Source organism: Perca fluviatilis, chromosome 8 (assembly GCF_010015445.1).
Source record: "Perca fluviatilis chromosome 8, GENO_Pfluv_1.0, whole genome shotgun sequence".
NCBI lineage: Eukaryota > Metazoa > Chordata > Actinopteri > Perciformes > Percidae > Perca > Perca fluviatilis.
The window spans coordinates 28,500,598-28,514,182 of NC_053119.1; the positions used below are offsets into that span (position 1 = coordinate 28,500,598).

At 41.4% G+C, this 13,585-nt stretch overlaps 1 protein-coding gene across 4 annotated transcripts in view; it reads left to right on the forward strand.

Annotated features, from left to right (window-relative positions):
• LOC120564790 (protein arginine N-methyltransferase 8-B) overlaps window positions 1-13,039 on the forward strand; it is a 33,282-nt gene extending 20,243 nt beyond the window's left edge. For 3 of the 4 annotated variants that reach the window (XM_039810048.1, XM_039810051.1, XM_039810050.1), the window contains exons 6-10: window positions 224-311; window positions 2,184-2,299; window positions 7,736-7,886; window positions 11,719-11,840; window positions 12,942-13,039. In XM_039810048.1, the coding sequence (XP_039665982.1) occupies window positions 224-311; window positions 2,184-2,299; window positions 7,736-7,886; window positions 11,719-11,840; window positions 12,942-13,025 (561 nt within the window). In that variant the 3' untranslated portion in view covers window positions 13,026-13,039. Of the gene's footprint in view, window positions 1-223; window positions 312-2,183; window positions 2,300-4,503; window positions 5,060-7,735; window positions 7,887-11,718; window positions 11,841-12,941 lie in introns of those variants that run through there. The other variant, XM_039810049.1, reaches the window with a different exon arrangement.
• The last annotated feature ends 546 nt before the right edge of the window (window positions 13,040-13,585 follow it).

Below are 13,585 nucleotides of genomic sequence, written 5' to 3' on the forward strand. Positions count from 1 at the left end.
TTTATTGTCTTCTGTAATTGGAAAATAATACTTATAGTCTTACATCATGAACAGCTCTGCTATTCTGCTATAAGTCTGTGCGCAGAGGGAACAATAACACCTCAATAATTCCAACTTGTACTTGGCTGAGGACTGGAATGTCACCGCTGCTGTAATGTAGACCTTTTTACAATGTGTTCAGGATTTATTGCAGAGTTATTTCCTTGCCTCATTTGTCAAACAGAAACCCGGTGGATTAATGTTTCCTGACCGTGCCTCTCTGTACGTGGTGGCCATAGAGGACAGGCAGTACAAAGACTTCAAAATACATTGTAAGTTCACTGTGAGAGTGTATAATATGTGGGGCTGGATGTGTGTTTTACCTGAACCTGGACTGTGAAATGACACAACACGGTCTCACGGCAGTTCGTGAAATTGGCACGTTATTATTAATCTATTGATTCGTGTACAACAATCTTGTTTTTTCTGTGGTGACCAGCACGAAATGGTCTATACGGAGATTAACGGGGAAAGCAAACGTCACACCCCGGGACACGGCTGCGGGGGAGGACGCCTCACATGCCGGGACACAGCCACAGGGGACGCGCGACAATAAAAAAACAACGGGGAAAGGATGCCTCACACGCCGGGAGACGGCTGCTGTAACAGACAATAACGGGATGGTTAACGCGACAATAACGAGATGGTTAATGGGGAAACAAAACGCGCGGGACACGATCCCCGGCCTCCGGGGTGAAAGTCCTTTATTGTTTGACTCATCCACCACCCCAACCTCCTTACGCGGATTTTTGGCATTTCATACTACTCGCTACCATAGTTGTGCTGTGATCACGACATATGCTTCCCATTTAAATACATTAGTTTACCTTTTTGTGCTGGCCACCACGAAAAAAACGTCCCCGTGAACACGAATCAATAGATTAAATAACGTGATCATGAGACTGGGTTGAATGACACATACGTGTACTGTACCCACTGCCTAGTTCTTGGGTCGCTGTAACCAGGATTATGTCTTCACATTTTAAGTGAACCATGGATGCAGAACACTGTCCACACCTCTGCATTGTACCCACACGAGTGTGGGTGTACTCATGCACAACCTTTCCAGCTCTGCAAATTATTTTGAAAAGCTTTTCCTCAGGCATAACACTGGGGGTGGAAATTTATATTATAAGTCAACAAGCCTCTCCATCTCTGTATCATCCCACTCTAAACCTGCTGGGAGGACTGTGGGCGATGTTTTGCTTGCTGGACACAAAGCATCAGAGACAGTGTTAAGCCAGTGCACAACCTAGATGACAACAGGCACGCAAACAGGACAATAGCAAATAGACCTCCTACCCACACTCCCCCATACATCTGGGAAATTACACAACCACACTGCACCATAAAGTCATATAATTTGCTCACTGCACTGCAAAAGCTTTCCAATGATGTCTGGATACCATTATTCTGTATTTGTGAAGTTTATACACACATACCAGACTGAGACGAGTAGTGACACAAGTGCACATATTAACCACAAACTTCTTTTTCTCTGGGCTAGATGACCTTTTAAAGTGGCCTTCTGAAGCACTCCGGTATTCTAAGAGCATCCTGCGGTCATTAGTGCTACTCTGGGCTGCACAAGTTAAGTGCAGCCAAGAGTTAAGTGGGCAACAACAAATGCAAATACAGTGCATTACACTTCCCTGCAGGGTTTGTGACCTGTTCATTATCACCAGCTCTCCGACACACTCAAGTAGTTCTTGCCTTTTGGGCCACGATAGAAATGTTTGCCCACACACTATCTTAAGGAGCCTAATGAATAATGTATGGCATGATTTAGCCAAAGCTGCAAGGATTTTCTAGGCAAGAGTGGAGGCCGCGTTCAAGGAGGCTCATGTTTATAAATCATCACCGAATACAATAGGACTTTTATCTGTCAAAAGAAAAAACGGTTCTAAACTGACAGGCGGTCTAACTCTGGGGCGTAAATCAAAGTATTATGGGATGCTCTGGGAGTAAGACCTATTGTTTTACAGCAGGAGCCTAACAGTTTGTACTGTATCTCCTGTGGCTTCTCCCAGCCTAGAAAACTGAATAAACTGAATTAAAACTTGGAAAGAAGAAAACTATGTCATGTGTTTGCAGTTTACAAAGATTCACTAAAAAAACATGCTGGCTGATGCTATATTTGGCAGGGTGGGAGAACGTGTATGGCTTCGACATGACCTGTATCCGTAATGTTGCCATGAAAGAACCACTGGTGGACGTAGTGGACCCTAAACAGGTGGTGACCAACTCCTGCCTCATCAAGGTTAGTAAAATATTGACAATACTCTTTGCTGGTGGCAGATGATCAGTTCATGCCTGAATAAATCTTTGCTGTTGACCCAATGCAGTGCAGATGAGAGTTTACATTGGTGTATATAGCAAACCTGTCAACAATGGGATTTAAAAATTAAAGAGACATTTTCCATCCTCCCGCCCCGGGCCGTCCCATCAGCCCTACCACTGTTACGGCTTATATTAGATGAAGCATGACTTTGACCGACGTTGCTTTTCATTAAAGGTCCTATGACATGCTGCTTTTTGGATGCTTTTTATATAGACCTTAGTGGTCCCCTAATACTGTATCTGAAGTCTCTTTCCTGAAATTCAGCCTTGGTGCAGAATTAAAGCCACTAGAGCCAGTCCCACAATGAGCTTTCCTTAGGACGTGCCATTTCTGTGTCTGTAGCTTTAAATGCTATAGAGCTCAACAGACCCGCCCACAGCGGGTTCCGAAAGTAAAAATACAATGCAATTTCTCCATTGACAATTGGAGTATAAGCCATAACTGTCGATGGTAGACTTAAAACCAGCTACGACATGACTAAGCAACATATGCTCATATAGACGCCAAAAGTTCATGGGGCACCAACCTTGTTTTGAGATAAATGTCTTTTATTCGCAATTTCTTGGATAAGTACTCCATTACCCACAATCCTGAACATTCCAACAGACCCACAGTGATGCCTCTGATTGGTGGAACTCATGCTGGTGAGGAGGGGGAGCTGCTGGCGCGATCCGTCATGCGCATGCGCAAAATGCTAATCCTGTTTTACGAGGATTTACGACACTGCACAAATCACTATCTGTTCCACGCTTCTGCCGTTAGCCTCTGCCGGGAAGCTAACGTTAGTTTAGCTAACAGCTAATTCGGCAAACTGCTAGCCGACAGCTTGATTCAGTCTAAAATAACGTTAACTCAAACTTCAAACTGGGAATGCAGGCTACAGCTGACGCAACAGCCGTTTTAACGGTTATTTTCAGGTTTTATTTTGAGGGTCTTTTAAAGTTATTACATGCTGTCTCAGCTAGTGGTTAGCCGAATTAGCATAGTTAGTTAAACTAACGTAGCTTCCTTTATTCAGTGGTGCACGGTGGTTTATGGGATGAGTAGTTCCTTCGCTCTGAAATGACGATATGTACACAGTCTTGTACTTTTGACTTTTTGGAGGTTTTCTGTTCGTTTTTTTACTCAAAATGATACGTTGTATGCTTATGAGTCACTTACCATCTGGTTAGCCTAAGGCATGGTCTAAAACTCTTTATGTACGGATTTTTCCAGACGTCAATGGGAGAAATGAATGGGAAATTTACTTCCGGAACCCAAGGTCTCTCAGAGGAGGGGCGGGACTGTTGAGCTGTATTGAGGAGGAGAGAGGAGAGGCAAGGTGGAGGGTGGGGGTGTGGCCTTGACCAACTGCCATGCTTTCGCTCGTTTGCAAGCCATGATGTGTCTCTCTTTCTCATGGGTGGGCCAAATTCTCTGGGTGGGCAAAGCAGAGAAAGGGGAGGTAACCTTTCCCCTTATGGCGTCATACAGGGAAGATTCCAGATCGGCCCATCTGAGCTTTCATTTTCTCAAAGGCAGAGCAGGATACCCAGGGCTCGGTTTACACCTATAGCCATTTCTAGCCACTGGGGGACCATAGGCAGGCTGGGGGAACTCATATTAATGTTAAAAAACCTCATAAAGTGCCATGGGACCTTTAAGTACGGATGAGCCACCACCCATTTGGTGAGATACTTGCACAAATGTTTAGCCTTTTGAGAACGGCTACTAAATGGACCTTGTGGGGAGATTGTTTTCTCAACATTTACATGACACATTTTTACCGTTACCACCATTTTCTAAAGCTGGACCACATTTGCTAGCTGGAAAAAAAACTGTACCAGAAGTAAATGAGCTGACCATACAGTATGTAATAATGATTGATTATGCTGTACAATGTCAATACATTAGAAGTTGAGCCATAGAGAATGCTAAGTAAGATGGCTATTATAAACTATAATGCAGAGATGCCATCATGATTACAGTGGTAAAACACACACATACATTTACAGTACTATAACTACTCAGTGATATTGATTGATTGGTAAACATATTGTACTGTATGACATGCTGTGGCTGCTATGGGTATAACCTCAATGTGCAGCTGATGCCCTGTCTTTGCGTCTCCCTGTGTGGATTAGACTGATCAGGCTGCTGTGCCATGCATGTCAAAAGCAGCCCGTCTCGTCCACCTGATTGTGCTTCTTGTCACAGTGACCTTCTTATCTCCGCAATTGATTGGACGGCTCTCCCCTGTCTCACCTCTGTCCTGGTAAAAAATTGCTGTGTGATCAATCATACCTTGACTTCAGTATTGCTTTTCTCATGTTGCTGATTATCGATTTGTTGTCATTGTTAATTTGAAGAAGGCCTGAGGGGCCAAAACATAGAGATATGCATATGGAGCCAGACTGTGCGACATTTTAATTCTAATTTTCAAGTCTACCTCCAGTGATCAGCACCTCACTACAACCCTTGCTGTGCGCAGAGGTGGAAAAAGTACTAAAATATTGTACTCAAGTAAAAGTACCAAAGCTTTGATGAAATGTTTCTCAAGTACAAGTGAAATTACCTATCTGAAAAATGACTCAAGTAAAAGTAATAAGTAGTTCATTTAAAATGTACTTTAATTAAAAGTTACCTTGTTACATAAAAAACAACTGTAAAACGAGGCGGGGGATCTCTCCCATGTAGTGAAAATAGGAAAAGGGGTCATGTATCCAAAACTTTTTTGTTTTTAATTAAAGAAAAATCTATACAAATGTATAAACATCTATACAAATGTTTACACATGTAATAAAAACATAAAACATTAGATGTATGTGAATTAATTTAGCCAGTGTCCTATACATTGTCCTACGGGTTGCTAGTGTTAGACAAAAATTAGTAATGCCACGAAACATGTTGTTTTGCTAATTGGCAATTGCCAATAATAATAATAGCAAATTTGCTATTAGTCATGAAAACTTTGTTTGAAGTACCAATGCACAAATACTTACCAAAACATGCTTCTGCAGATTAGATGTGGAGTTATTGAATGCTGCCAGTTCAGTCACCTTTGGCAGGCACATCTGGCATTGCATGATGATATGGTGTTGGCCCTCTTGAATTTAAATGAAAAACAGCCTTTCAAATGTGGCCAAGGATTTTTCGTCATTTTGGGCAGCAGAATTCGATGTTTCAGCTTGCATTTCTACCGAAACCGTCTCTGAACCGACGCCGCTCGCCTGATCCACCTCCATCTTGTTCTCAGTCTCCTACTGAAAGACTTGGCGCCTGGTAGGCAGCCTAGATGCTGATCATTTGTCACTGTAGTGGTTCCGGGCGCGTTTTTTTTTCTTCCTTTCGGTTTTCGTTAGACAAAGTTTTGTTTTTTTTACTCAGTAATGGATGGGATTTGTAACGTAGCGAAATACAATACTTCACTCAAAACGTAATAAAATACATTTTAAATTACCGATTTTAAAAACTACTTGAAAAATACACAACAAAACTACTCAATACAGTAACGTGAGTAAATGTATTTCGTTACTTTCCACCTCTGGCTATGCGCTACTTGTTTTCCAGTTTTTATTTCCTTTGATATCACATAGCCTTTCATTTATAATGCAGTGAGATATTACATAAAACCAGCAACGAGATCAGTCATGAGAGTTTAATAGAAAAATCTATGAAGCTGATGGGAATGCTGCTTGGGATCTTGTAAACAAAATAAATAAATTAAATAGAAGCCTTACAACAGTGATTCCCTGCTGACAAGCTTAATTGTTTTCAAATGGATCACTGACCGACCTCATTAAAGTTGTATAGCCACGGAGTAGTACACATAGGACCTCGTGTTATTAAACTGCTGCTTGAAACTTTGGTAGCAAGACTCAGTGAGGATCATAACCAAGTATAATCCTGCAGAAAATAATTAATTTACATTAACAACCTGCATGATAGGGCTCTTAAATGTTTCATTTCGCCTTCAGAGTAATTGCAAGGGTGTAAACATTGCAGTGCATTCTATATTACTTAAACTTTGAAATGTGACTTTGAGAAGTTTGTACTGCATGACCAGAGTAAATATCTGGTAAATGTGTTTATGGGGGTGATATTTTTCTAAAGACAGCAGGAGGGGTGGGGATCTGACATTAATACAGCATTGTTTTGATTGGCAGCAAACATAAGGCTCATTCCTCTAACTAATGTGGCATCTGGCACCAAAGTCAGTGAATAACTAATATCACCGCTGGTACATGAAACAAGATTATCACACCTCTGCCTACATTTTTACCCCGCTGGGTACTGTGGGTTTTCATATGAGCTGCACCCCCCTGTGTTACACAGCGATCAAAGCTAACGTGATATGTTGGCGCAGTGCCGTTCACCTGACAGTAAACTAGGATCTGGAAACAACATGTTCTTCTCAGAACATGTCCTCGTGGGACAATGGGTTATCAGATACCCTGTTAAACTGACTTGAACCAAAGTACTTACAGATTTAGGGTTTCCAGCACCATGCGTGATTAACATCTGGAGCCTGACCATAGTTAGAGCTCCAGATGACCTATCTTTGTCCTACCTACACAAGGGTTACTGGCTTAATTATTGATGGTTATTATATTAGCACAGTCCCACTGGAGTCTGGTAACCCTATATCTGTCTGCAGGTAGAAGCGGTGCTGTATTTCTTTGTGTTTTTTTTTTTTTTTGGTTTCCTTAATGTATTGCATTATAGAATTTTTTGGGATTTGTTTCTAAAGCATTTTTAGATTGTTGTAAGATTGCAGGATCATTAGTTGGTGGTTTAAAGCTGATTGAGGTCAGAACTACAGAGTAAAGGAATAGCCAAGAGTTAAATGAGAAGAACGATTGCACTCACACGTCTGTAACAAAGACTGTGTATAAAGATGGATGACACGTCTTCACAAGCCTACCTCCTGAAGTGAAGCTCTGCTAGCATTATTTTACTCTGTAAACACTGGTCTGTACCATAGACTGGTCTGTACCCTAAAAATAACGCCAGCAGCCAGTTAGCTTAGTTTAGACTGGAAGCAGTGGAAAACAGCTAGCTTGGCTCTGTCCAAGTAGTAAACATCGGCCTACCAGCACAACTACAGCTAACTAATCTAGTTTGTCTAATCTACAACATTATTGTTTAATTTTTGTCGTTGTTAAGCCAGCTAGCTTTTTCCCCATTTTCAGTCTTTGTGCTAATCTAACCAGCTGCTGGCGGTAGCTTCATATTTTTTTTAACTCTACGCATACTTCCCAAAATATCAAAATATTCATTTTAAAAGAGAACAAGATGTGAATAGGGAGATCGTTGTCATAGTTTTGTTTATGTGCTCCGGATATTTGAGAAGAGGCCATCTCTTTACTCCCACAGGAGGTGGACATCTACACAGTGAAGACTGAGGACCTCTCATTTACCTCAGCGTTCTGCCTGCAGGTCCAAAGGAATGACTACATCCATGCACTGGTCACTTACTTCAACATTGAGTTCACCAAGTGTCACAAGAAGACTGGTTTCTCCACCGGTAAGATCCCTAACACATGGTTTCATACAGCGATCTGTGTGTACAGTGTAAGTATGAGAACAATAATGTTCAAAAAATGTACAAATGTATTATAGTGATGGTAGTCTAAAAAATATATAAATCTCTTTTTTGATTACCAGCCTTCAAAGCAATAAAACAGCACTTTTGGTTCCAATTTGATATGCTGTCATCTCTTAAAGGTCCAATGTGTGGGAATTTCTCCCATCTAGCATCGACATCATATATCTCGAACTCTCTCGCGCCACGCAGTTCAAAGTACGTGTTACAGCTGTGGTAGCCTTCATGCTTTTTTCTGATGACGCCGGTCTCTTGCTCTTTTCAATATCCTTTTTCTTTTTCTGGGCAAAGAACAAGGAACATTTGGAATTTGAATACGTGTGGTCCTCCATGTTTCCTTCTTCAAACTTGCCAGGTCCGGGAAGCGACGATACCCATTAGCAGCACCTGCGAAAACGCGAAAAGGCGGCGCAGTATGTCCTGTATGTCCCTTACCGGCTAACCTATTTCAAGATGGTGCATGAATATGGAGCGTCTACCCCAGTTCATGCAAATGTAAAATTTTAAGCCAAAAGGAATACTTGGAATTGATGGTGGTGGTAAATATTCATGAAAAGGACGAGTTTGTTAGAGCTTAGATCGGGCCCAACAAATCAAGCCCGCAGGGTCGGGTCGGGTCATGTTGGGGCTCGGGCTCGGGCTCGGGCAGAGAATCTAATCTCTAAAGTTTGTGAACGGGCAACACAGATTTTGAGAATGAACAACTAAAAACATTACACACTGGACCTTTAATGGCTTCAGTGAGCTCTGTAGAGATGAAATTTGCAATGTAAAAGAAGCTGGCCCTCCTGATTCTCAGCAAGGGAACAAAAGTAATTATGTAATGGGCTAAACTTGAAATCAAACAGCCCTTACAACTAATGCTGTAAAAAATGTATCTGTTTGAATGCATGAAAGCACAGACCTCTGAACAGGTGGACAAAAAAGTCCTCAACGTAATAGTGTTTAGATGTGTTAATTAGTTAGTTAGTTTAAATGTGTTACCCTCAGCCAGGCTAGTTGTTTACCCCTGCTTAAGTTTTTATGCTATGCTAAGCTAACTGTCTCCTGTCTGTAGCAGACAGATGTCTGTACGTTAAATATGCAGCTAGAGCCAGCAACAGTTAGCTTAGATTAGCACAACGGCTGGGAGCCGGAGGAAAACGGCCTGGTCAATCCAAAGATAAAAACGACTTAACATCACGTAAAACCACTAAACTTGTTTCATTCAGGATATCCCAACAAGGTATAATGTGTTAATTAGTCAAACTTGGAGGTGCTGGTAGGTGCATATTTTCATACATTTTTAGACAGTGCCAGGCTAGCTGTTTCCCTCTGCTTTCAGCAAGCTAAGCTAACCGAGTCGTGGCTGTAGCTTAATATTTAACATGCAGATGAGAGTGGTATCAATCTTTTCATCTCACTCTAGTTTAAAAAGTGTATTTGACTATCCAGTACTGGACATAAACAAACAATGAGAGTTAAATATTCACAAACTATAACTTTACATTTAGCTAAATCATAGCTGGGGAACCCAGACCATAGACATTAGGTTGTGAGTTGTGGTGTGGTTCATGCTGGTAGGAAGTACTTCACACACTACTGCAAGGGAGGAAAAATAAGAGAACAAGGGAGGATATGGCTGGATTTGTTTCATATGAACTGGAACCAAATTTCACTTCATTGAGCAGACAGAAAACATCCACAGGCAAACATTTTATGTGGAACCAAATGTTCCAAGGAGCCTGAAATCATGACCATCAGGTGGACAGCTTCACTAGGCACTTGCAGTATTAATGTAGTGAAGTCAAATGGGAGTAACAGGCATACAGCACCCTAGGTTATACAGTGGCCCTCTACTAATACATAAAAAGAGCAATCCTTTCTAATGTGGTCTGCGTTAAGACTTTAAAGGCATCTATCACAATAGTAAACGTTATTGTCACTTTACATTAGAGCAGTTCAGATCAGGCTGATTGTCATGATCGAAACAGTCCTGGATTGGAGTGAAAAGATGATGTTGTGTCAAAATCTGTGTGTGACTGACCTCTAGTGGTAGTGGTAAATATTGTACATTAAAATGGGACGTAGAGCAGACCGTATCAGAGTAAAGGTTGGTTTGAACAATACATCTGTGCGGCCTCTGGTACTGATAATCTTGTATATCAAATGATGGCATCACCAGGACCTTGTATCTTTTCCATAAAGAGAACTATATATCAATAATTTGATATTATATTTTATATAAATAATATATTTCCTCCTCTGCCCTACCCACTTCCCCTCTATTGATTTTCTGTAAGTTTGTCTGTCAAGCAAGTTTTTCAATGTCAGACCCAAAGACTCTTCGTCTGCCAAAACTTTAAGATACAGATCAGAAACGTACACACAGTGAGAGAGCCAAAGTGTGCAACTGATTCCCCATATGACAGGCACACACATACTCTCAGTCAAGGAGTAAAAAAAGGCAAACAGGCGTCAAAGATTGCAATTCATGCTAGTCAATAGAAATGCCATCTCATCTACTAAATAAGCATAAAAAACACAGCTAGCTTGTCAGTGTCTTTATTGAATTCTGCCCAAAGGAAACAGAGAGCCCAGCCTGTGCAGCAGCCATGGTGATTGACAAGCCCTTTCATCTATGGACTCACAAAGAGCTCCCCCTTAAAGGCAGAGCTACCTGCCCAGCTGGCAGAAATTCGATTTAAGGGCTACTGACCTTTTGAGTCTCTGTGATGGTCAGGGCACTGGGGATGTTCTCGCCTATTTTAGGGTTGGTGTGTCAGATTGTACCTGTTGTCTGTGTTTCCATGCATGCACACACAAACACACAACAAACATATACACACAGAGGAGTGCACATAAGATGGCACAATAAATACAAAGTGATGAAAGAAGATTGTCATGTGCAACAGTGGAGAGGTCAAGAATGCAGTCATGCATTTCCCGCCTTTCACTTCAGCGCTGTGATCTTGAATTCAGGTTGAGCTACCTGCTCTCTTTGCACCATCGCTTCACAACTAGAAGGACACAGACTCAGTCCCATAGCTCTGTTCTTCCCATTGTACAGTTTGTGTTTATTCTCATGCCTGACATTCACATCAGGTAGAAAGAAGAGTATATTACTGCCTCTGGTAGCCCCATGATGGACTGACAACCTGTCCAGGCTGTCTCGCTGCCTTCTGCCCAGTGTTTGCTGGCATATAGACATAAGATACTTGGTGATACTGAAGAGGGTTAAACTGGGTAGACAACTGAAAGAATGCATCATTGGCCAGAGAATGACATATTTACTGCTGTCTTGTATCTCGGACGTTTGGTCGGTGTGTTGCCAAAGTTGAAAACTTTGTTGGTACAACTTTCTTATCAGGAAGCCTTCATGAAGGATTCAATTGTAACTGATGGCTATCTTGGCGATTAATAAATAATTTACTAAAGCTTTACAAATCAGTTATAAGTGATTAATAAGAAAATGTTTGGGTTGCCAGATTGTGGATGAATCCCAATTAGGCAATGCTCAAAGGGTTTTTTCACATCCTGGCAACCAGTAAATCTATAAAGCATCAATACATGATTTATTAGCCATTACTAAAGTCGTTATTCACAACTTCAAAATCCTTTATGAAGGCTACTTTATTAGAAAGTGGTCCGGCTTCATTATAAGATTGAAAGGGCTGATGTACATTTTTGAAATGTGTGTTTCTGTTTGTGTGTTTGTGTGTGTGTGTGTGTGTGTGTGTGTGTGTGTGTGTGTGTGTGTGTGTGTGTGTCCCAGCACCAGATGCTCAATACACCCACTGGAAGCAGACAGTGTTTTACCTGGAGGACTATTTGACGGTGCGGAGAGGAGAGGAGATCGTCGGCAGCATTGACATGAAGCCTAATGAGAAAAACATTGTGAGTATTTGTACCTTCTATTGTTGGTATTGTGTAGTATGGGGAATAATAACACCAATGATATCTGCTGTGAAGTGATGTATTAGTCACTAAGTGATGTTTAGTGGCAATTTATTATGTGTGGATACAGTATATCAGGGGTCGATGCATAGACTGTACAAGTGAAGCCAAAAGATATCTATCCTCCATGTTAGAGGATAAGACATCTAAAAAAAATCAAAGTACACGTCAAATACATTTTCCCAAACATGGTTTCTGTCATTTTAGGTAGTTGTTATCGTGCTGATGCTTGTTAAAGTGTTCATTTTTTCTGCTATGTTTCTTTGTACGCTATAAAAATGGAGTGAAACTTCATGATTGACAGCTGGGATTGACTTGCGATTGGTCAGGCGGTTGTATGGGCGGGACTTTGATACCGTAGCTCCACAGCCAGATCACTACTGCGCAGACTCCGGCTCCAAAATTACAAGCTGGCATCCCAGCTGGCATATCTGGGATATTTTGGCTTCACTTTTGTACAGGGAGATGAAGTGGAGACTCGTTGTCCATTTTTATAAACAGTCCATAGAATATATAGGAAAATATAGAACGTAAGAAAATGTATAATACAAATATAATATATAACAGTGTTTCACAGTATTATTTGAGCTCTTATCTTTATATATATATATATATATATATATATATATATATATATATGTATCCTAGCTAAGAAAAGATTAATTTCCTGCGCTGCCTGCCCACAACAGATTGTTTTCTCCTCACTGTTGGATAGCGGTCAAGCAATCAGCAGCACTGCAGTGACTTCCACACAAACAACAACAGATTCTATTGTTGACCCTGTCCGTATCCTCTCCTCCCCCTCTGGGATGGATAAGAGGGGCTCTCTTCTTCCTGTTGTCTCACACAAACACTCTGGGCTTACTTAACACCATATCCTGCTGTCAGGTCAAAATGGGAAATCTGACTGTGCTCCGTAGACTGTATAAAACATTGCTTTTTTTTTTTCAGTTTCTTCTACGTATTTTTTTTTTTAATCACTACCTCCCCTCTCTCTCTCTCTGACAACCATCTTTCTTTTCTCCTTCTCTTGACCTGCAGCGAGACTTGGACTTTACCTTCGAGCTGGATTTCAAAGGACAGCTGTGTGAAGCGGCCATATCCCACGACTACAAGATGCGTTAAGCTGGACCGGGAGTGGGGGGCTACGGTGGTGCCCCACTGAGTACAAGCCCTGAACACCAGAGGGAGACAGAGACACTCCCATCAAACACAGACAGACACATTGTGCTATGTAAGAGGGCCGTAGAATAGGAGACAAGACCGGGCCAAAGACCAAGCAGATGTGGCCCATTGGCAATATCACTATTGTCACTACAGTGTTTGATGAAGCCAGGGAGTTACTCGTGTTGTATGTTAAACAAATCTGAATGTAACCCCGACAAAAAGAGGTCAGGAATATTTCCTCGTCTTGATGAATGTTATTGACCATTGATGTGCGTATATGTGCGATGGAGTGATGTACCTGTGCGTTTTGTCTCAGTATTTGTTTTCCACAGTAACCCCGGACCTTATGGAGGGATAGTTGCCATTTTTAAATGACGGTAGAGCTAATGTAATCCATTACTGTATTGTCCGCATTGCGTTTAGGAGGCAATACATTGAAGGTGTAACTCTTATGTCATATTATATACCGTAGGGAATGACTATTATCTAAGACGCACTTTCATTTATAGTGTGGAGTG